This window comes from Phaseolus vulgaris, chromosome 9 (genome assembly GCF_000499845.2).
Source record: "Phaseolus vulgaris cultivar G19833 chromosome 9, P. vulgaris v2.0, whole genome shotgun sequence".
NCBI classification, from domain to species: domain Eukaryota; kingdom Viridiplantae; phylum Streptophyta; class Magnoliopsida; order Fabales; family Fabaceae; genus Phaseolus; species Phaseolus vulgaris.
This window is the reverse complement of record NC_023751.2, coordinates 36,624,590-36,650,188: the sequence shown is the minus strand read 5'-3', so window position 1 is coordinate 36,650,188 and position 25,599 is coordinate 36,624,590. Positions and strand designations below refer to the sequence as shown.

At 32.3% G+C, this 25,599-nt stretch overlaps 1 protein-coding gene and 1 long non-coding RNA gene across 9 annotated transcripts; one reads left to right on the top strand and one right to left on the bottom strand.

Moving 5' to 3' along the window:
• The first annotated feature begins 279 nt into the window (after window positions 1-279).
• LOC137821653 (cytochrome P450 71D10-like) lies at window positions 280-906 on the top strand. The gene has a single exon (XM_068626353.1). It carries the CDS (start codon window positions 325-327, stop codon window positions 886-888), a length of 564 nt encoding a protein of 187 aa, XP_068482454.1. The 5' UTR covers window positions 280-324; the 3' UTR covers window positions 889-906.
• An 8,028-nt stretch (window positions 907-8,934) lies between these two features.
• Window positions 8,935-18,224, bottom strand: LOC137820865 (uncharacterized). Of its 8 annotated transcripts, none has more exons than XR_011082705.1 (7): window positions 18,002-18,224; window positions 15,847-15,974; window positions 15,559-15,731; window positions 11,980-13,721; window positions 11,585-11,616; window positions 9,652-9,708; window positions 8,935-9,271 (listed from the first exon to the last, which is right to left on the bottom strand). It is a non-coding gene; the product is annotated as an uncharacterized lncRNA (long non-coding RNA). The 8 variants fall into 8 exon arrangements; XR_011082703.1 differs by lacking the exon at window positions 15,847-15,974 and having other exon boundaries at window positions 11,980-12,132; window positions 12,903-13,721; XR_011082702.1 differs by lacking the exon at window positions 15,847-15,974 and having other exon boundaries at window positions 11,980-13,075; window positions 13,192-13,721.
• Window positions 18,225-25,599: the final 7,375 nt, after the last annotated feature.

Here is a 25,599-nt window from a genome sequence, read left to right as displayed (position 1 = left end):
CCTTGATTATTTTAACTACCAATTATTTAGTTTCTAAATTTGGTAGCAAAAATCTTGATTGCTAATTAGATACCGATTTAAAAACTTTAACAATAATAGAAATTAATTTAGAAACCATTTTTCTTTTAGTTTTTAAAATGGTTTCTAATTTAGTTAGTATTGCAACTAATTATTTTAGTCTATAAAAATTAGTTTCTATTTCATGATTTTCTTGTAATGATAAGTTACATACACCAAATTGGAACTCAGACTCATAGGTCCCTAGCAAGATTGGCACATGAATATGGTCCACTCGTGTATCTGCAGCTTGGAGAGCTAGGGTGCATGGTGGTACCTTCACCAGAAATGGCCAAAGAAGTGATGAAAACACATGATGTCATCTTTGCAAATAGGCTTCGTGTGCTTGTTGTTGATGCTATCACTTATGGCTCTAAGGGCATGACCTTCAGCTCTTATTGGAGGCATATGAGAAATATTTGCACCATGGAACTGCTAGCACCAAAGCATGTTGACTCCTTCAGATCAATCAAGCAGCAAGAGTTGTCAAATTTTGTCAAGAAGATATCTTTGAGTGAAGGGTCACCTATTAATCTCACTGAGAAGATTAGTTTTTTGTCATATGGACTTATATCTCAGATTCTTTTTGGTACAAAATCCCAAGACCAAGAGGCTTACGTGGAACATATGAAGGGTGTTGTTGAGACAATTGCAGGGTTCTCTGTGGCTGATCTGTATCCTTCTATTGGAATTCTTCAAGTTATTATTGGGATTAGGATCCATCAGGTACTTCAGAACATTGTCAAGGATCACAGAGACAAAACTTTGGACACACTGGCTTTTGGTGAAGAAGATAGGGAAGATCTAGTTGATGTTCTCTTAAGGCTTTAGAAAAATGGTGATCTCGAACACCCCTATCAGACAACTCTGCAAAATAAATACAAAATGGCCATGAACACCCCCTATCAAAGCAACCTTTTGGTATGTTTCAGTTATCTCTGCAAAATTGTCTATATAAAACTAATACTTTGTATGTATGATGTTTTTTGCTCGTTTGGTTGATGATTGATAGAGTCCAAGTAGATCGATAATACAAGTTTATGGATATGACAGAAACACATTTTTTATTATTGATTGAAATTTATTAAAAATAAATACTTATCAGATAAAATTTAATGAAAATCACTGAAATATCAGTAAAAGCATGTTGTTAGCCGTTTTTAAGTTATTTACATTAACTGATAGATTTGACTGTGATGAACTTTTTGGTGATTATTGAACTTGTTAGAAGTGTAACACACCCTGATATTTCTTTCAGGACATATTCAGTGCTGCAAGCACACTTCATCCACAATCTTGGAGGGTTAATTGATGTGTTTTTATATCTTGTTGTGGTATGTTAATGTGGCTGATGTGTTCTAATGTTTGTTGGATTCCCAGTTTATTGGATGACAAGAAGCTTATGTTAAGATATTAGTATAAGAATTAAGATACTTTTGAAATACCTCATTTTATTTTAGTATAAGAATTAAGATACTTTTGAAATACCTCATTTTATTTTATTTATTCTTTAATGATAAATAAAACTTCATCAATAATTATGGATAATGTCAGAATTAGTGAAGAACCCTGGGGTGATGTTGAAAGTGCAAACTGAGGTAAGAAAGAACTTTGATGGAAAAGGATATGTGGATGAAACAAGTATTCATGAGCTGAAATACTTGAGATCGGTTATCAAAGAAACATTGCGTGTGCATCCACCTGCTCCATTGCTGCTTCCAAAGGAATGCAGTGAGAAATGGGAGATTAATGGGTATGAGATACCAGCCAAAAGCAAAGTGATTGTTAATGCATGAGCATTTGAGAAGGATCATAATCACTGGATTGAAGCAGAGAAATTTGATCCTGAAAGGTTCCATGATAGCTCAATTGATTACAAAGGTGGTAAGTTTCAGTTTATCCCATTTGGCATCAGTCTTGGCATTGTGAATGTTTAATTCTCACTTGCAAATTTGCTTTTCCATTTTGATTGGAAGTTGCCTTAAGGGAATAGAACTCAAGAAAACATGATTTGGTGTGGATTCCTATCACTCACTACTCACCTCTTTGAACACTCTAATGCATATTTTATCAAGTGCTTATATGTTGAAACTATGCACCATATTATAATTAGAAAAAAAAAGCAACTTTTTTGTTAAAATAGAATATTTTTGAAGATTATATTGCATATTTCATCTAGCGTTGTTGAAAATCATGTTTTAGATTACAACCGAAAAAAAAACAATTTTTTTACTAAAATTAAGTAATTTTAAAATTATATTAACCAAATCGTAATTATAAATTAGAGTAATTCAATTTGTAGTTAAATTAATATTTTCTTACTTCATCATGTTGAACTTATTTATTTATATGTTACATGTAGTAGTAGTGTTGTAAAACCATATAATAACTTCTTCCTACTTGAAATTGAGTTGATTACCTATCTTAATCACATCACATCAAACAAACATATTTTAACCTTTTCTTCTTCTGCATTAGAGCATATTAATTATACATTCAAATTGTTTATTACAACCTTACACATACGAATTTATAAACATGTATAATGACAAATCTTAATAATGTACATGTAAATTCTACTAAAAAAATATATCTTCTATATTAACATTTGGTTTCCATTTTGTCATTTTTATTATATGAATGATAACTTCATATCAATATGCATGCATTACATGTGTTGCGAAACTGTATAAAATGGTTTTTAATATTTTTACACACAAAATAATGCTAATAAAATATTTAAAAATACTTCATGAGAATGAAATTTTCATTTGAAAATTATGTTTAAAACTAGTTATAAATAAAATAATATATTTGAGGTTTAAAATTGTGCTACAAAATAATATTTTGTAAAACGGTTAAAAAATTATAAATAAACACATAATAAATATATTCAAATTTAATTTGATAAACATATTTAGACTAAAAAAACATGTACCCTCATAATTAAAAACATATATAAATGTTTTCAAAATTCCTATTCATTGCAAAAATATACCTTCACAATAATGTAATGTTTGAGGTTTTAAGTTTTTCAGAAAAATGTGAAAGTTGTATATATATCGAGGGAGAAAATATTCAAATTAAATGTTTTTTATATATTTGATAGAAGTATCATAATAGATATAATTAAGAAATTATTTTGTTTCATCTCATGAAAAAACTATGAGACTATAGAATTATACAAGATATAATTAGAATTTGAGTTCTCAAGTATATGACTTTTTTATTGCTATTTTAGATTTTAAAGTATGATTCATCTTATTTTTATATTTTTCAAAGGTAGCATTCGTAGTTGACTACCATGCAATGGCAATAACATGGTTGCACACGTTAAGGTAGTGTCATTCTTGGTAGGCAACCGATTCTTAAAAAGGCTTCTTCTTCCTGCACCCCTACATTTATCTTCCTGCACCCCCACAATTTTCTAAATTCCGAAATTAGGACACCATAGTTACCGAAAATAGGAATCTGGGAGTGTGCTACGGATTCAGCAATCCAAAACTGAATAATTTTTTTTTTCGGATGAGGGGGTATTCCAGAAGCAATTTTTGTATAAATTATTGATTTCCGGATTTCCAGATTGCTGAATCCATAAGTCTAATTTTATTATGGATTTTTGGATCCAGAATTCTTTTTTTTTTTAAATTACAGATTTTTTGAATCCGGAATGCATATTTCTGTTACGGATTGGTGGATCCATAATGCTTTTTTTGAATGATGCATATTTTAAATTACGGATTGGTGGATCCGAAATTTTACTGGGAATGCCAATCCAAAATTTTTCTGGATTCCGTAATCCATAATGCAAAAAATAAATACAATTCAAGTGCATTTTATGATCTTTAAAGAATAATAGGGACAATTTAATCTTTGCATATAATTGTGGGGGTGCAGGAAGAAAAATGTAAGGGTGTAGCTTAAAAATTGCATCTGAAATATCCGCCCTGCCATGTGTGCCACAATGTCCCTGCAAACTGTTTCTTCCTGCACCTCCATACCTTCTTCTCTCACCTCCATATATTTTTAAATTTCCAAAAATACCCCTCTATAATATTTTGGGTTACATAATTCGAAAATTATTTTTCAAATTTATAATTAACTTTCAAATTATGTAATCCGGAAGCCTTTTTTCAGATGCATTATTACTTTTCGAATTACATAATCTAAAAGTCAAATTACATAATCCGAAAGTCTTATTTAGCTTCCAGATAATGTAATCCAGAAGTCTTTTTTCAAATGTATTTCGGATTACATAATTCAGAAACTAGTTTATGGGATTATTACTTTTCAAATTACATAATCTAAAAGTCAAATTACATAATCCGAAAGTCTTATTTAGCTTTCAGATTATGTAATCCAGAAGTCTTTTTTCAAATGTATTTCGAATTACATAATTCAGAAACTAGTTTATGGGGCAACAAAAAGGATAAAAATGTATTTTCGTATTGTGTATGGAGGTGGCAAAAGAAGATATGGAGGTGCAGGAAGAAACCGTCGTCCTGCATTTGCACAAATAAAGTGGACCGTTTGGGACTTTGTGATCCCCAAGACCTACACACGAATACCTTTTAGTAAGTAGGCAACATAGGGACTAACCGAGCATGGTCACCCAAGGCACAAGGTGGGAGTGAGAAGGATGCATGAATGCACACGACATGGAGCCAACCAACAAAAGCATCCTCGTTACAACTCACTCACCCTCACATTCGCTAAACACCACACCACAAAATGGTCCACCCTTCACTCGCCATTGACTAAACCTTTTTGGTTGATTTCTTTATAGTTTTTCATTGAGTTATGAGATTTTGATCAATAAAAGTTTCATTTTTCAATTCTTTATAGGAGTTGTTTTTATCTTCTTATCTCTTGAATAACTGAATTTTGTGAAAAGTTGTACTATAACGTATGATTGAGAGTTTTCCTTATCTTAAAGTTTAGTTTTTTAGTTAGTTCATATTTATCTAATTAATTTCTTGGACAGATGATTCAAGAGAAAGAAGATAAGTATTTTCATTGAATATACGCATACTTTACTAGTGAGCTTCAGTTGAATCAGATTGACACATGTTCAATCTGGTTTAGTTGCGTTTGAGGATTGAGAAAGTAATAATCTTTAGAGAACCTGTAATAAATTCATTGGTGGAAGAACTTAGGAGTCAATTTGCCTTCTTTACTAATCTAAATCATCATTTATATTTTTCTGTTTAGCGATCACAACCCCTTTTGCTTCAGTGTTATTGCTAGTTTTCATTGTTTGCAAATAGGTTTTGAATTATGTTCACGAAATCATTATTGGATTCGTTGAAAAATGACTTGTAATCATATGACCACTTCTATACTATCCTCTCTCTAGCGTTAGAGAAATTTGACAGAAAAACGACAACTATTAACCTCCGCATAGAATCCTAGATGGGAACACTTCTTTTAAGCTACACAAATATCGTTTAGTAAGCAACAAGGTGGGAAAGAAAAGATGCATGTCTAACCGTTCAATGCACAAGGCATGGAACCAACCAACAAAAACATCCTCGTTACAACTCACTCACCCTCAAGTTCGCAAGAAACTGCGTGAATTTGCGATCCCCTAAGACCTCCACATAGAATCCTAGACGAAAACATTTCTTCTCAGCGACACATATATCGTTCAATAGGTAGGCAACATAGGGACTAACGAGCATGGAGCCAACAAACAAAAACATCCTCACTGCAACTCACTCACCCTTAAGACACCACACCACGACATGGTCCACCCCTCACTCACCATTGGCAAGTAAGCAAATGGAAACACCGTTCACATCATTAGATTGGAAATGAACAATCTACATGCATAGCCCAACTTCTCGTGATCACGAAGCCAAAGTTTCAACCTGTCTCATCCTAGCATCCTTGTGGCTAGTACCCCAACACCATCCAATTAGATCAAATGATGTTGCCTAGTATCCTTCAGTTTCGAGAGGCAACAAAATTGGACCCTACTTTTTACTGATTTCATGAAGATGGTATTGAAGAAGACATGCCAATGAAGTCAGGCCTTCCCTCAAGTGATCACCAAAGATAAAACTCTTCTTCATTCGTGCGGTTACTCCCAACACCATCTATGTGGATCAAATGATATCGCCTAATGTCCTTAAAATTTGAGAGGCAACAAAATTTGACCTTATTTAACACCAAATCTGCGAAGATGGTGTTGAAGAAGCCACGCCAATGAAGTGAAGCCTCTCCACAGATGGTCACAACCTTTCTCATAGGTACGATTACTCCCGCAAAACCATATATGCAGATCAAATGATGTCGTCTAGTACCCTTCAAATTCGAGACACAATAAAATTGAGTCCTATTTGACACCAATTTCACAAAGGGGTGTTGAAGGAGAAACAACACAAATGAAGCCAGGTCATACCCCTGATGGTCACAAAAATCACCCATGACGAAAAACAGTGTCACCTAAGGTCCTTAGAAAATCAAGAGACAACAAAATTAACCCCAATTTGGCACCATTCATCCATTACAAATGTTAAAATAAGCCACACGATGAATCCCACAAAGTTTCTAAATTGAATATGGCAAGTTCCAACTTTGGGTCACAAGTCGAACGATTTTCTAAACAACGATTTTTTGAATGTTTTTTCTCAATCCATCACATAATAATATCAAGAAGATGCCCACCATATTTCATTAAGATTGGCCAAGATTTTGAATTTCGTGATTTTTTTTTCAAAACTGTCAAATTTCCAAAAATTCAAAAAACTTCAAGATGGCTTGATTTTCCCAAACCTTCCCAACATCATTTTGAGTCTCATTTGTGGTTGATTCCCACCAAGAAGGTTAACAAACCATGAAGTTAAAATTTCATGACTTTTGATACCAAAATCTCACTAGTCACCAAAACCTCAATACATGACTAAGTACAAATCAAACCAAGATAGATGACTTGGTTTTGCCCCTAAAACTTGCCAACGTCATTTTGGGTCCACTTGTGCTTGATTCCAACCAAGAGGACCAAAAAACCATGAGGTCAAAATTTCACGACTCTTGGCACCAAACATTTGACAAACACTAACATATTTCAAAAAACTCATACCTACCCTGGTCAAACAACAATTAAGGGAAGAGATAGCTAGACTAAAACAAGCACATAACACAATGATATTTTTTCAAACTTTACATACTCTGAATAATAAAAGTTGGAACCTCAGAAGAAATTAGGCAATCATGAGCTGCCGTCTCAATTAACACTGGATGTACTTGTATATCTTATAACTTCAATGATCATAAATAGTGAATGGAAATGGAATAAAACCTAAAGCATCACATTAAGTCTTCACTGCAACAGATAATCAAATCATCAGGGTCATTCCAAATATTCCAAATTCTGTTGTTTCTCATTCCCATATTGGAGATAGAACTAAATAGAGCTTTCATATACTCTCATTCTCATATTAGAGAGAAAACTGAACAGTGCTCTCATATTGGAGATAGAACTAAATACACCTTCATGTTGGAGATCATTATCATATTGTAAGATAGAAGAGATCATATCAGATCAAGGATGTGGTTGGGACATATTCAGAATGTAACCCAAAACTACTAAAAACAATAAAATGCAAGATTATTTCGCAGCAAACAAAACAATACAAAATCAAATTGTCCAATGCTCTTGATAATTTAGTAAATGAAGTAATAACTAAAAAAATGACCTTTCAAATTTGCTACACCTAAACAAATCCAAAACTAATCCGGTACTATACTAAAGATCAATAATGATCTATTTTCAATACTTTCAATTGCACCATGTAAAAGGATCAAATTCCACAAATGAAGACATAAGAAATATAAGGGTCACAAAACCTAAAGGTTCACATATCCCTGGCTAGTGTTTCCACATCCTACCTCACATATCAGTCTAAATATGTTCAATGTACAAAGTTTCAAATAAAAGGGAGACATCTTCACCAAGCACTGTATTATTGTCAACCTTTAGTGTTCTGAAAAGGAATCAACATAATCACAAATCAAATAGCTAGATTTGATGGATTTCAATAATCAAACAAGAACTATATTCAAATCTATGTTTTTTAATCCTCAACCAGAATCCTGCTTAAACTCTTATGCCTGTTACAATTAGGCATGAAATCCCACCCTGCACGATTATCCAAAGAATAATAACTAGAAAGAAAATAATGAATGCAAAAGATTAAGAAAACCTTAAGTTTCACATGAACAACATGTTTCCCAAACATATAACTAACACACATCCATGATCTCCCTGTAAAGGACGAGCGGAAGCCAGGAGAATTAAATCGAGAAAACTAATCTCTATCTTAAGAGATTACATGCAGTGCAGGAAAATTACAAGAAACAATTCCAAGTACTGATGGAGAGAAACAGGTTGACAATTCAACCTTTATGTCAAGAAAAATTACATGATAAGAACAAATTAACAAGCTTCTGAGATTGAACAAGATCAGGAAGGGATTAAAATTGAGATTAAAATTGAGAAATATAGCAATCAATAAGATGATCAGACCAGTAAAGAGTATAAGATCATATCCGGAATTCACAAAGACAGCCACTGCTTCAACAACCAACCACATAGTAAAAGACAAATCCTCCCCCAAATTCAAGTGCCTCTAGTACTCTTATAAACCCAAAACGCATCCCAAGCCTATGAGAAACACAAATGTGTAGGAAAAGTAAGAAAGTTGTTTGATAGCAATGAACACAAACAAATGCAAGTCGAAGGGAATGGAACTCAGTCCTCGAATGAATAACCACGACACTTACAAATAACACATCCAAGAATGCAGTGAAACTAAATAACCTAGCTGAGAAGTAAGAAGAAAGAAGCAAAGGTTGTTTTGACAAAAAAGAAAATGGAAGGAAACGAAACTCTTTGCTATTAAATGACTTCATTTCTGAAAGAAATGTCTCAGGGGACTAGAAAGAGAAAATAAAATGGCTGACATAGACGTTTATAGTGTCTGTCATAAAGAGGTAATCCCCAGTCCACAAGTTTATCCATGAATAGTAGCAGCAAAGAAAATAATAAAAGCAACGAATAAAACCTATGTTTTATGTGTGAAACAAAAAACATGAACTCCAAAGCCCATTGAACAAGGCTGCTGCAGAGATTGGAGATATAAATCCTTACTACCTCCCTAGGCTTCCACCAGATGGCAGATGAAGAGGATATCCCGTTTGAAAAAAATATCTGCAAAGCATCAAAGCAATTAAGACCATAATAAATTAATTCAGGGAAGTGAAACCATAATAATTATAATTAGTCCCTTAGAGAAAAAAACAAGAGACATTTGCAGTATCTTCATGTTCTCTTGTGTATACAGTCTCACACTCTTGATATCAGTCAATATATCATACTTGCATCCCGTCCCGTTTACATTGTCTTGTCTGGTACCTATCATATTTTCTTTTCATACTATTTGCAACTATACAGACTAGTAAAGTTAAAGTCTTAGAAAGCAACAGACAAAATTTCATGTGTCCATATTAATAACAGGGTCACTAAACAAGTTAGCTAGAAATTAGTACAATACTAAAAATATGCCAAAATGAAGATTAAATGCCATTCACCTTCAATTTTGAGAACTGATCAGCCAACAACAGATCCTATGAACCAAGTCAATCAATCTAAAGAAAGATAAACAAAATATAGAGTATCAAAAAGATTGAAATTTTGTAATTTAACTTTTAAGTTTAGGACATCCATGTAAGTATGTTTGAAACAAACCACAGTTATATCAAGCTTAGCATGATTAATTATGAAATCCATATGCCACATAGGCATTTTAGTGCAGTTGGATATGCATTAACTTGTCAATAATCAATGTCCACATTTACAATCAAATGACTAGGACAATATGTCTGGCAAAAATGATTTATTGTTAGGCACCAAAAATAAATTAAGAAAAAAATAGGAAGTACACTGAGAAGTAAAAAGGAGTGGTAAAAAAAATAATGTTTTTCCGCCAGTGGCAAAGCCCATTGAACAAGACTCAAATAAAATAGAACATTAGGAGCAAAAGAGTGGAATTATTATAACTAAATCTTGTCAAATATTAAAAGTTATCTAATAATTCCTGAAAGTTGAGTAAAATTCAATTAAATCTGACTCTACAAACTAGAGTAAAATAAATAAATTCAAAATGCATGTAAAACAGATATTGTACTTGCCAACTAAAGTTTAAATGCCTCTTAAAAAGAATCATGCTTCTAGACTAGCTTCAAAATATTTCATAAATTAAAAAAGATTAAGAACCTTAGAAGGAACTTTAGAGTATGAATATCCAGTGACTTGATATAAAAAAGACAAAGGCCAAACTTTCAGTAAAACTCTTTATAGTAAAAGTATTTTCTACGTTTTTTTCTGAAGCTTCATTTAGCATTCCTTTATTACTTTTGATTGAATTATCTTCCCCTTGAATTATCTTTTATTTCTTGATATAGCTTATATTGTGCTTCTCATATGTCCAATCATAATCTTCTCAATAGGAGATAATTCAACTTTCTCCGAAATATATTTGTTCTTAATTTTATCTTTTCTCATGTCTAACCATCTCATCTCTGCTACACTTACTTATCACTGCTTAATATTAACTAGCATAGAGCATTGACCATCTTATACATGTATTGTAGAGTGTTTGACAGACATTTGATTTCACGAATTGTGCTATAAACATTTTTAGCCAACAGATATTGCTGATCTAGACATGCAAAATGACTATTGATTAAGATTCAATCTGTTACATTAATTCGTTAACTCAATCACTATGATTCTGCCATGAGGAGATAATTCAACTTTCTCCGAAATATATTTGTTCTTAATTTTATCTTTTCTCATGTCTAACCATCTCATCTCTGCTACACTTACTTATCACTGCTTAATATTAACTAGCATAGTGCATTTTATACATGTATTGTAGAGTGTTTGACAGACATTTGATTTCACGAATTGTGCTATAAACATTTTTAGCCAACAGATATTGCTGATCTAGACATGCAAAATGACTATTGATTAAGATTCAATCTGTTACATTAATTCGTTAACTCAATCACTATGATTCTGCCATGAGCAAAGCAAGTTGTTCTTGCTCCTGTGGAATCTCAACCACAACTTCCTACCCCTGCTAATCTTCCTCAATCAATTCCCGTTTTCCTCCCCCTAATGCTTCTCCTAAACCTCCCCCACAGCAGGGTTTACCACATGCACCTCCAGTTCAACTTCCAAACAAATTCTCTCCAAACCACCTCAACCAACACCTCATCCCCAATATCAGACAACAATATCAGCAGACCCCAAATCCCACTACATACGATAGAGCATAATCCAATGCAGGGAAAGCTAATTAAGCTAACAATAACAGCAGAATGGAAAGTCTCTAGGAAACTAAGGCTAAAATAACCAAATGATCAACAAATAACAAAAAAAAATTATGAAAGAAAAATAAAAGAAAGGGCAAATCACCATGATGTTACAGAGAATATGGTGAGAGAGAAGACTACATACCACGTGAAGCTTAGGGTTATGTCGCTTCAGATCTGAAACAGAACACGAACGAGTCAGTGAGTGAGTGACAGTAAGGCAAAAACCCCTACCAAGAGTAATTCTCCAAATTGCTAAGTAACAGTTTTCTAAAGCTACTCCAATGCCTTTATGATAGGAACAATTCCTGATATGAAACAGAAGAAAACAACCAAAGAACAAAACCCACAAAAGAAAATAGCAAGTTCAGAATGAAGATATAATAGAGATCACGGCTAGAACAAATAAATAGAAAGGAAACTCATAAAAAATTAGGTTATCCCAAGTTGCAAGTCGTTCTAATCTTATGATTTTTAATACAAAGTCAGAAAATGCTGAAAAGGAATGAATGCTTTAATACTCAGTCAGAAAATGCTTACAGTTATGTCGCTTCAGATCTAAAACAGAACACCAAAGAGTCAGTGAGCGAGTGAGTGACAGTTTTTGCCTACCCCTACCAAGAGTAATTCTCCAAAATTGCCAAGTAACAGTTTTCACATGCTACTCCAATGCCTTCAAGATAGGAACAATTCCTGATACGAAAAAGAAGAAAACAACCAAAGAACAAAACCCAGAGAAGAAAATAGCAAATTCAGAATGAAGATATAATAGAGATCTCGGCTAGCACAAATAAGTAGAAAGGAAACTCAAAAAAATTAGGTGATCCCAAGTTGTAAGTCGTTTTAATCTAATGATTTTTATTACCAAGTCAGAAAATGCTGAAAAGGAATGAATGCTTTAATACTCAGTCAGAAAATGCTTACGGTTATGTTGCCAGCCCATACCCCTAGTGGTCACAAAAATCACCCATGACGAAAAACAGTGTCGCTTTAATTTTCAGAAATAAAATAACAATTCCAACAAGAATAATGAATTGAAAGGTTTAGAAAACAATAAAAGAGCCAAAGACCTATATTAGAGTATTATCCGAGAAGGCATCAAAATTGAGTAGTGAACTTTAAAAACCAAGAAGCCAACCATCAAATCAAAGAGTAAAAGCCAACCGCACATGTCCCATGCTCATCCCACAAAATGCCTCTTATGAACCATAAGCCATCAAAATACAACAAAGATTATAATCAAACCGTCAAAGAAATATTTAGCTTCACAGATAACAGAATTTCCACAACTCAATCCTTGAAGATAAGTAGAGAAAATAATTCAAACATCGAACACCATTCAATCCAACAATAGAGGCGAAACTCATCCAGAAATTAGAATATCCTGAGTTGCAGAGTTGCAGCAGTTTTAAACTATAGGATTTAGGGTCAGAAACTCGAATTGCTGAACTGTGGCAACAAACCTTCTCATCCGTGCGGCTACTCCCGCAACACCATCTATGCAGATCAAATAATGTCGTCTAGTGTCCTTCAAATTCGAGAGGCAACAAAATTGGATCCTATTTGGCACTGATTCCGTGAAGATGGTGTTGAAGATGAAGCCACACAAATAAAGCCAGACCATACCCCTGGTGGTCTAAAAAATCACCCATGACGAAAAACAGTGTCACTTTGATTTTCAGAAATAAAATAACAATTCCAACAAGAATGATGAATTGAAAAGTTTGGAAAACTAATAAAAGAGCCAAAGACCTATATTAGAGGATTATCCGAGAAGGAATCAAAACTGAGTAGTGAACTTTTCAAACCAAGAAGCAAACCATCAAATCAAAGAGTAAAAGCCAACAACACTTGTCCCATGCTCATCCCACAAAATGCCTCTTACGAACCATCAAACCATCAAAGAAATATTTAGCTTCACGGATAACAGAATTTCCACAACTCAATCCTTGGAGATCAAGTAGAGAAAATAATTCAAACATCGAACACCATTCAATCCAACAATAGAGGCGAAACTCATCAAGAAATTAGATTATCCTGAGTTGCAGCAGTTTTAAACTCTATAGCATTTAGGGTCAGAAACTCGAATTGCTGAACTGTGGCAACAAACCTTCTCATCCGTGCAGCTACTCCCGCAACGCCATCTATGCAGACCAAATAATGTGGTCTAGTTTCCTCCAAATTCGAGAGGCAACAAAATTGGATCCTATTTGGCACAGATTCCGCGAAGATGGTGTTGAAGATGAAGCAACACAAATGAAGCCAGGCCATACCCTGGTGGTCTAAAAAATCACCCATTACGAAAAACAGTGTCACTTTAATTTTCAGAAATAAAATAACAATTCTAACAAAAATGGTGAATGGAAAGGTTTGGAAAACAATAAAAGAGCCAAAGACCTATATTAGAGAATTATTAGAGAAGGCATCAAAATTGAGTAGTGAACTCTTCAAACCAATAAGCCAATCATCAAATCAAAGAGTAAAGGCCAACCGCACTTGTCCCATGCTCATCCCACAAAATGCCTCTTATGAACCATAAACCATCAAAATACGACAAAGATTGTAATCAAACCATCAAAGAAATATTTAGCTTCACAAATAACAGAATTTACAGAACTCAATCCTTGGAGATCAAGTAGAGAAAATAATTCAAACATCGAACACCATTCAATCAAACAATAAAGCAGAAACTCATCAAGAAATTAGAATATCCTGAGTTGCAGCAGTTTTAAACTCTATAGGATTTAGGGTCAGAAACTCGAATTGCTGAACTCTGGCAACAAACCCTCTCATCCGCGCAGCTACTCCCGCAACGCCATCTATGCAGATAAAATAATGTGGTCTAGTGTCCTCAAATTCGAGAGGCAACAAAATTGGATCCTATTTGGCACTGATTTCGCAAAGATGGTGTTGAAGATGAAGCCACACCATACCCCTAGTGGTCTAAAAAATCACCCATGACGAAAAACAGTGTCACTTTAATTTTCAGAAATAAAATAACAATTCCAACAAGAATGGTGAATGGAAAGGTTTGGAAAACAATAAAAGAGCCAAAGACCTATATTAGAGTATTATCCGAGAAGGGATCAATATTGAGTAGCGAACTTTTCAAACCAATAAGCCAACCATCAAATTAAAGAGTAAAGGCCAACCGCACTTGTCCCATGCTCATCCCACAAAATGCCTCTTATGAACCATAAACCATCAAAATACAACAGAGATTATATTCAAACCATCAATGAAATATTTAGCTTCACAAATAACAGAATTTCCACAACTCAATCCTTGGAGATCAAGTAGAGAAAATAAAACAAACATCAAACAGCATTCAATCCAACAATAGAGGCGAAATTCATCAAGAAATTAAGATATCCTGAGTTGCAGCAGTTTTAAACTCTATAGGATTTAGGATCAGAAACTCAAATTGCTGAACTGTGGGCACAACCTTTCTCATCCGTGCGGCTACTCCCGCAACACCATCCACGCGGATCAAATAATTTCGTCTATGGTCCTTCAAATTCGAGAGGCAACAAAATTGGATCCTATTTGGCACTGATTCAACAAGATGGTGTTGAAGATGAAGCCACACAAATGAAGCCAGACCATACCCCTGGTGGTCTAAAAAATCACCCATGACGAAAAACAGTGTCACTTTAATTTTCAGAAATAAAATAACAATTCCAACAAGAATGATGAATTGAAAAGTTTGGAAAACTAATAAAAGAGACAAAGACCTATATTAGAGGATTATCCGAGAAGGCATCAAAACTGAGTAGTGAACTTTTCAAACCAAGAAGAAAACCATCAAATCAAAGAGTTAAAGCCAACCACACTTGTCCCATTCTCATCCCACAAAATGCCTCTTATGAACCATAAACCATCAAAATACAAAAAAGATTATAATCAAACCATCAAAGAAATGTTTAGCTTCACAGATAATAGAATTTCCACAACTCAATCCTTGAAGAACAAGTAGAGAAAATAATTCAACATCGAACACCATTCAATCCAACAATAGAGGCGAAACTCATCAAGAAATTAGAATATCCTGAGTTGCAGCAGTTTTAAACTCTAGGATTTAGGTTCAGAAACTCGAATTGCTGAACTGTGGCAACAAACCTTCTCATCCGTGCGGCTACTCCCGCTACACCATCTATGCAGATCAAATAATGTCGTCTAGTGTCCTTCAAATTCGAGAGGCAACAATATTGGTTCCTATTTGGCACTGATTCCGCGAAGATGGTGTTGAAGATGAAACAACACAAATGAAGCCAGGCCATACCCGTGGTGGTCTAAAAAATCACCCATGATGAAAAACAGTGTCACTTTAATTTACAGAAATAAAATAACAATTCCAACAAGAATGAGGAATGGAAAGGTTTGGAAAACAATAAAAGAGCCAAAGACCTATATTAGAGTATTATTCGAGAAGGCCTCAAAATTGAGTAGTGAACTTTTGAAACCAATAAGCCAACCATCAAATCAAAGAGTAAAGGCCAACCGTACTTGTCCCATGCTCATCCCACAAAATGCCTCTTATGAACCATAAACCATCAAAATACAACAAAGATTATATTCAAACCATCAATGAAATATTTAGCTTCACAAATAACAGAATTTCCACAACTCAATCCTTGGAGATCAAGTAGAGAAAATAATACAAACATCAAACACCATTCAATCCAACAATAGAGGCGAAACTCATCAAGAAATTAGGATATCCTGAGTTGCAGCAGTTTTAAACTCTATAGGATTTAGGGTCAGAAACTCGAATTGCTGAACTGTGGGCGCAACCCTTCTCATCCGTGCGGCTACTCCCACAACACCATCTACGCGGATCAAATAATTTCATCTAGTGTCCTTCAAATTCGAGAGGCAACAAAATTGGATTCTATTTGGCACTGATTCCGCAAAGATGGTGTTGAAGATGAAGCCACACAAATGAAGCCAGACCATACCCCTGGTGGTCCAAAAAATCACCCATGACGAAAAACAGTGTTACTTTAATTTTCAGAAATAAAATAACAATTTTAACAAGAATGGTGAATGGAAAGGTTTGGAAAACAATAAAAGAACCAAAGACCTATATTAGAGTATTATCCGAGAAGGCATCAAAATTGAGTAGTGAACTTTTCCAACCAATAAGCCAACCATCAAATCAAAGAGTAAAGGCCAGTCGCACTTGTCCCATGCTCATCCCACAAAATGCCTCTTGTGAACCATAAACCATCAAAATACAACAAAGATTATAATCAAACCATCAAACAATTATTTAGCTTCACAGATAACAGAATTTCCACAACTCAATCCTTGGAGATCAAGTAGAGAAAATAATACAAACATCAAACACCATTCAATCCAACAATAGAGGCGAAACTCAACAAGAAATTAGGATATCCTGAGTTGCAGCAGTTTTAAACTCTTTAGGATTTAGGGTCAGAAACTCAAATTGCTGAACTGTGGCCACAGCCCTTCTCATCCGCGGCTACTCCCGCAACACCATCTACGCGGATCAAATAATTTCGTCTAGTGTCCTTCAAATTCGAGAGGCAACAAAATTGGATCCTATTTGGCACTGATTCCGCGAAGATGGTGTTGAAGATGAAGCCACACAAATGAAGCCAGCCCATACCCCTAGTGGTCACAAAAATCATCGTGACAAAAAACAGTGTCGCTTTAATTTTCAGAAATAAAATAACAATTCCAACAAGAATGATGAATTGAAAGGTTTGGAAAACTAATAAAAGAGCCAAAGACCTATATTAGAGGATTATCCGAGAAGGCATCAAAATTGAGTAGTGAACTTTTCAAACCAAGAAGCAAACCATCAAATCAAAGAGTAAAAGCCAACCACACTTGTCCCATGCTCATCCCACAAAATGCCTCTTATGAACCATAAACCATCAAAATACAACCAAGATTATATAATCAAACCATCAAAGAAATATTTAGTTTCACAGATAACAGAATTTCCACAACTCAATCCTTGGAGATCAAGTAGAGAAAATAATTCAAACATCGAACACCATTCAATCCAACAATAGAGACGAAAATCATCAAGAAATTAGGATATCCTGACTTTTCCCAAACCCTACCCTCTCAAAACAACAATCAAGAATCAGGGGAAATGATAACTACACTAAAGAATTCAGGTTACCAAAACCTAGCCACGAGAATCCAATAAAAAACAGAAAATCCAAACAAGTTTAGCCAGTCACGAATAAATGCACAACAAAATTCAAAAGCTTCATTGGATAAAGAGCTAGAGTTTAGGGTTACATTTTACCTCGCACAGTCGTTGCTTTAGTTGCTCAAAAAGACGAAGTATACAAACAATAACACAAATTCAAAACGAAGAATGATATATCATGAAAAATAATGCAAACACCATTGCAGAGAAACAAATGACTACGGAATCCTTATGTTTGGTGATCAAATCCGAAAAAATCAAATAGAGGAAATTCTAAACAGAATAACAGAATTTCCACAATTTAATCCTCAACCAATCTTTTTATTTTGACAGACTGCATTCAAATAGCTAAGGCTTCAAATAATCACCAACCTTGTCCTCACACGGCTAGGGTTTCGTCTTGGCTGCGTTCTTGGTGTGATCGTGTTTTTAGGTGGCGTTGTGGAGTAGCACAAGTGGTTCTTCATCTTCAGATTCAGCGTTGGGGTGCAAGGCAGTGACGCGGCTCCTACGTTCTTGTTGGAGTGCGCGTCGCGGGCACAATCGAGTAGCGCCTCTTGGCGCAGTGTTCAAAATGTTTCTAAATCTAGAATGATCTCTTTAATATAATAGTTTAATGTTACGAAACCTATTTTAATTAAATGTAAAAAAGTTCTCATAATTATTTGTATTATATTTATTATTTGAAAAAAAAAATCAAAGCTCTGTACCTATTTTTTTATTGTAATAATGTAAAAAAGTTCTCATAATTATTTGTATTATATTTATTATTTATTATTATTTAAAAAAAAAATCAAAATTTTGTACCTATTTCTTTTATTGTAAAGAGCGGGAACACAAGCACTCACGTGGCTGTGTATCCGTATTTTTTATTTTTATATAATTATGTTTAATAGTAAAATTAAATAAATAATATTATTATTTACACATTATTAGTAAAAGTGAAAACAAAATACAAAATAATTCAGAGCAAACATCATTCACCTTTTTCACCCTCTCTTTCAACATTACTATTAATTTTATTACTTCCATTCTCATTGCTAACATGAATCAATATTTTAGAATGAAGTTCCATTTAACCAAAAGTTTGGTCTTCTCATCTTCTTCATTATTTCCAATGGGCAAATGCACACTCATCACCATGTGATTGTAAAATAATAATCCCAAAATATATAGGAACACACAATTCTCCAAAGGAGACTCAAGGCAAAACCCCTTTAATGGAAAAAAACAATCCCCAAAGAATCATTATTGTTGTTGCTTTGTTGAGTTTCTTTACACCACAGACTCCTAAAAGTATCTACCTTTTTCGACCGTGTAACTCTTGCACCCTGTGAAGGCAAAATGGGAGCACTTCAATTCTGAAAACACAAGCGTCCTCATCTGGAGTAAAGTGTCACCATTCATTGGTTTATGATTTTTCCACATTCCCATTAGTCTTTGACCTTGGTCTTTGTAACATGGATAGGAAAAGTTGAATGTGGGGAGATAAGATAGTGAAACACCAATGATTAATTTGAGAGAGTTATAAATGTTCACGAAACAAAAAATGGAGAATCTTGTTAATGGAATGGTTTTGGTAATTATTATAAGAAACACAAAACAATAATTATATACATACTTACAAAGAGTCAACTATGTAGAAGCCATTGAAAAACACTACTTACTGGTTGATTTGATTTCGTGGTTCTTGAAACAAAATTACGACTAATATTTTGAATAAGAAAATAGAAAACGAAAAAGATATTTGATGGGTTTATAAAGTCTTCAGTTTAGATTTAAATTTAAAATTTTGAAAATTTAAAAAATTTTAAAATTCAAAATTTCGAAATTTGAAAATTTTGAAATATGAATATTTCGAAATTTTAAAATTTAAAGATTTTTTGGGTTTAAAAAATTTAAATTTTTTGAAAATTCAAGAATTTTTAAATTTTAAATTTTAAATTTTTTGAAGTGTTTTAATTTAGGGTTTGAAATTTTGAAAAATTGAAATTTTTTGAAATTTAAAAATTTCGCAAATTTAAAATTCACCATTTTGGTTTATGAGAATTTATGAAAATCACAAAATAGGTCATATTGTTTAGCACAAAAACCTTGAGAAAGAATGAGATTTGGGTTGTCCATAGTGGTTGGTAGGGCAATGGTGCATCCCACAATAGCTTGCAAATCTCAGGCCATAACGCATGAAAGTTCTTCAAACTGCAAATCGCATATAATAAAATTAAAAGAGATTAAGGAAGAAAAGAGATACAAAGAATAGAGAGAAAAGGTAATGAGACCAAAAGATTAATTTGAGAGAGTTATAAATGTTCACAAAACAAAAAATGGAGAATCTTGTTAATGGAATGGTTTTGGTAATTATTATAAGAAACACAAAACAATAATTATATACATACTTACGAATTTGCAAGAGTCAACCGTGTAAAAGCCATTGAAAAACACTATTGATTTGATTTCGTGGTCTTGAAACAAAATTACAACTAATATTTTGAATAAGAAAATAGAAAACAAAAAAAATATTTGATGGGTTTATAAAGCCTTCGGTTTAGATTTAAATTTAAAATTTTAAAAATTTTAAAATTCAAAATTTCGAAATTTCGAAATTTGAAAATTCTGAAATATGAAAATTTTGAAATTTTAAAATTTAAAGATTTTTTTGGGTTTAAAAAATTTTAAATTTTTGAAAATTTAAAAATTTTTAAATTTTAAATTTTAAATTTTTTGAAGTGTTTTAATTTAGAGTTTGAAATTTTGAAAAATTGAAATTTTTTGAAATTTAAAAATTTCGCAAATTTAAAAATTTTGAAAATTTAAAATTTAAAATTTTGAAAAGTTTCAAATTTAAAAAGTTTGAAAAATTTTGAAACCTGAAGGATTTTACACAGTGACACAGTGACAGCAGTTTCTAAATGGAATCCTTGTAATTGGAAACCAACTACCATTATGAATCCACTCTGCCACAATTCTACACCTGTGGCCCATCGAACAACTCTCTCCTTGCCTATGTCTGCAGTGAGTCAATCAAAATCGCCGACTTCGTTACTAACCGTCATCCGTTCCACACTCGATGTTGAGTCGGAATCCATTACCGCCATGGCACTGAACCTGACAATTGCAGCGGTACGTTCTTTCCCTTTCAATGTTTTATGTATTAGCACAATAAGAATAATATTATTATCAATAAATAAAACATAAAAAATAAAAGTAAATTCATACCATGCAATTTCATCTTCTATTTTATAATTGAAAGATTACTGGTTGGGTTCCTGGTCGTGGAACGTAAGAAAGACTTCTCATATTTTGAATATGAATTTGAATATGAAGATGAAAAGATAGTTTGATGAGAGAAAATAATGAGAGAAAAATATATGTTTAGTTTTGATTTTTAAAAATAATGTCATCTCTTCTGTTATATATTTCTGTTATACATTTAAAACTGTTAAAAAAATGAAATAATATATTTTTAAATTTTCAAAATAGTGAAATAAAATATAAATCTAAGAATAAAATTGAAATAATATTATATGACAGTTAGAAGGGGAATCCCCTTTATATGACAGTTAAAAGATAGATAGATATATTATATATATATAATATATATATTATATATAATATTTATATATATAGGTATAGATATGTTACATAACAAAATATGGACGTACTAGTTATTTTATAAAATACACGAATTTTTTATTTTAGTCAGATTTTCAACTGGTTCTGCAAAATAAAAATAAATTAAAAAATATTTTATTATTTAAAGATGAGGTGTTATTGATTAAAAGAAATAGTAACCAATAAACTCCTTTATTATATTCTAGTGGGAACAGAGGCATTGCCTGTGTATCCACATTTTTTATTTTTGTTTCTTTAGTATTTTTTTATTTTTCAAAAACAATTTATCTTAATAAAATTAAAATGAGAAGTTAAAGAGTAGTGTGTATCCATATTTTTTATTTCTCTTTTTTTAGTATCTTTTTATTCTTCAAAAACAATTTCTCTTAATAACATTAAAATGAGAAGCTAAAGAGTAGGTTAATAAAATAGTAGAGCGGTCATTAAAAGTTACATATGACAAAGAGAATGAATGAATTTATTTATTTACATGAGAAGTATGGTAGAAAGTGGGGAGTAGGTACGTATACACGAGAGAGAAAGTGGAAAGTAGGATACATGGGTTATGTGTAGTGGAGAATCATAAAATCCGTTTCTTAAATCAATTTTAAAATTCTACAATTTTAATAAAAGAGAATATCAGTTTAAATAAAAAAAGTAACGTAACAAATATTCACTCTCCCACTAAAGTGATCCACAAAATATTACAAATATATTTAATTTTTTATTTAATAGAGAAGAAGATACTAATCATTCTCTCCACTCTCCAGTTAAATAATAACAAATAAAATAAATTTTAAAATTATTTTATTAATTTTTTAAATTATAAAATGTCCAAATAACCAAAATAAATTAATACAATAAATTATTAAGTAAGGATAAAATGGAAAAAAAATTAAGAGCAGTTAAAAGGAGAATAAGAAATGACACAATGACCATAATACAATAATAAAATTAAATATTAATATAATGATAAAATAGGAAAAAAATTAAGAACAGTTAAGAGGGGAATTTCCTTTATATATAGGTATATATTCTATATACAAATATTATAATTAAATATTACTTATAGGATATTGATAAAAAGATGGGTTTTTTTTATGTTTACTATAAATGGTTTAAGATTAGCATAATAACACTAAAATAAAATATGGATTACTTGTTAATTAATAATAAGTTAACAAATAAAATATTGAGTTTGTTAATATAAATATTATAATAAATGACCTAATAAGACTAACAAAGTCCATTATCTAATAATATAAATAAGTGATGAAGTGAAAAGATAGGTGAATTTTATTTATGATACAATTAATACTGAAACTAACTTAGATCATTAAGCAGTCGTAAAATCATGATAAATAAAGGAGAATTAATTATTGTCATCTCGAAATAAGTCTCATAAAAGTTAGTCGAAAGGTAAACAAGCTTTCAAACAATATATTATCAATTTTTACCAAGTTAGAAGTCAAAAGAAAGTTAAAAGGTAAACAATCTATCAAATAATATTTTATCGATTTTTGCCAAGTTAGAAGCCGAAAGAAAGACCGAAAGGTTGACAAGATTTCAATCAACATTTTATTGATTTTCAACAAGTTATACACTAAAAGGTTGGGCGAAAGAAAAATCGAAAGGTTGATAAACTTTCAACCAATATTTTATTGTGTTTTCAACAAATTATAGGTCGAAAGGTTGGCCGAAAGGTTGATAAGCTTTTAACCAATATTTTATTGATTTTCAACAAGTTATTATGAAAACCTACAAGGCCGAAAGGTTGAAAGTTTCAAGCACATTTTAAAGTTGGTTAGAGTTTGAGTTATTTTATCATAAGTTGAGAACTTTCATAAGTTTGAAAATAATAAAGATAGCATAAAAAAACAACTTTTAACACTTAACACTTTGAAATTTCAACATTTTGGAAGATAACCTAGCAATCTCATCCTTCAATGATTCTTTTGCACTTTCATGTTCAACCGACAACTCTTTGATTTGAGCGGTTAGTGATAAATTAGCCTCAAGAGTGGATTCAAGACTCTTGCTGAATTCAACCAACTCATCTTCATTTTTCTGAATTCAGAAGAAGAAATACCTTTCATAATTTATTCTCTAATCATCTTAGCAATGAGAAACGAGTGGGTCGCAAGCTCAATAGTCGAATTTATCAAAGAAGAAACATTGGTTGTTCTAAACGTTTCACGAGAAGGACCATCAAGATTGTCGTGCACAAATTTTGAAAAAACGAGATGAAGCGTCGAAAATGGTTTCGGGGAGGGGTTGAGAGGAGCTTATAGATGCATGACGATGGCGCCTGGGAGAAGAATGTGACCACCTACCACTATTCTCTTGTTTCCTTTTCTTAACACGTTCATTAGTAACGTTTTCGACATCAAGAGTCTGAACCAAAACTTCAACCCGAGAAATGGGTTGAATGGCTTCAACCTCTCTTTCAGACCGAACTTCCATTTCATATTGAACTTCTCTTTCATGTTGAGGAGTGAAACGACGAGATTTGCCAAACAACTTCGAAAAGTAAGTTCGAACTTTCAAATTAGTAGCATACATTAAACCTGAAAGTCAATACACAAAGTTAAAATTCTCTTGTTAAAAAAAAAAATTGAAAAAGATACATACCGATAGCATTAGGAGAATAAATCGAAATTGTAAAAAGAAAACTTTGAAGGATTAAAGAATAGCGATACCGAAAAAAATATTCTTGAACATTGGGATTAACCCAATCATAGCCGAGACGAAGACTCCAATTTTCTTCTGCCTTCTCGACTTTTTCTTCAAATTCAAAGATCTACATCTTCTTCACTTGAACTCATATCACTACTAGCTTTATTCTTCACAACAAAAATGGTGGTAGATGAAGCAACCGAATGAATATCCTTATTCATCTCAATCACTTTCTTGATAGCCCCGTTACTCGCGCCCGAAAACTCATTAGAAATGGAAATAGAGCTTGAAGAAGACATAATACCTTTTAAGAATATTCACCTAAATTCTCTCAGTCAAACACTCGTTTAGATCTCTCGGATGCAAGAATACAAAAGTAATAAAAGCAATAGGGTATACCATTTCCAAGCAAGTATTTATAGTATTCTTAAAACTCTTATACACGAAACGTCATAATATCGTGATCGTCAAATTGAAACACATCCAAACTATTAGGGGTTGATGAGTTTTCACGTCAAACGACACAGTAAAAGCAACACACGTGAAACGATGCAATTTCTTCTTACGCAAGCACATTTAATAGGCAGAATCTCATTAATGCGAAAATCAAATATATTCCCAAGAAATCTCTACTCTGATTTTCAAATTCCTCATGCCTAGGGGGGCTAGTGTACTGTCTACGACCGAGAGGTTGACTGATAAGAAAACCGAAAGGTGAAAATTAAATAAATAAATAAATATTTATTGTGGCAAAACTCATCTAAAGGGTCCAAAACATAAAGGGTGTGTTTAAAGAAGATCGGGTGCAAAGCGTAAAAACCCAATTGGGTTTTAAGCCCAATAAGAAAGTGTTATAAATAGGTGATCAACTCAAGATGTAAGTAGAGTGAATTTATCTGATAATTAAGTAGTACCCATTTTGATTTTAACATCAGATCACCTTTTAAGTACACACATCATCCGTGAGAGAAGATCGAGACCAAGAACCGAGAGATCCAGTTGACCTAACCCAGAGAAGTGAGAGTCTACAAGTCATATCCAGGTCCAAGCTGAAAGCCCAAATCGAAAACTTGCATCGAGAAAGAAAACCAAGAAGTCAACAACTTTATAAGAAATAAGATTGTTTCTAAACCCTTGCAAGAACAAATTATTTTTTCTTTTCATCGAGTTTATTTAATTTATATCTTTTACTATCTTTATAATAAAATAAAGTATCACTTTAAATTTACTGAAATTGTCAAGTTTACTATTATCGTACACCAAGAATTCTATCATTTAAGAATTGAAATCAATAATAAATAATAGTTTATAAATAATCTCTTATTTCAATCTATTATTAGTTTTCTTGGTATCAAAACCAAGTCATTAAACATTAAAATGAATAATAGCTTAAATGTTTTATTTTAACAATACCAAAGAATTTGAAATTGAAATAAAAAAATATTATAGAATATTTATTTTAAAAAATTATATGGAAATTAGTCACATAAAAATTTAAAAGTAAAATATTTGTTTACTAAAAAGATATTTGTTATTACATAAGTTTCAACTTATTCTACATTATTTTTCAATAACAAAAAGAAATTTAAAACATATCGTACAATAAAAAAAAGTCAGTAAAAAATAATAAAAAACTAATACTTAAATAGATAAGAAATTATAGATATAAATAAGTTAATTAA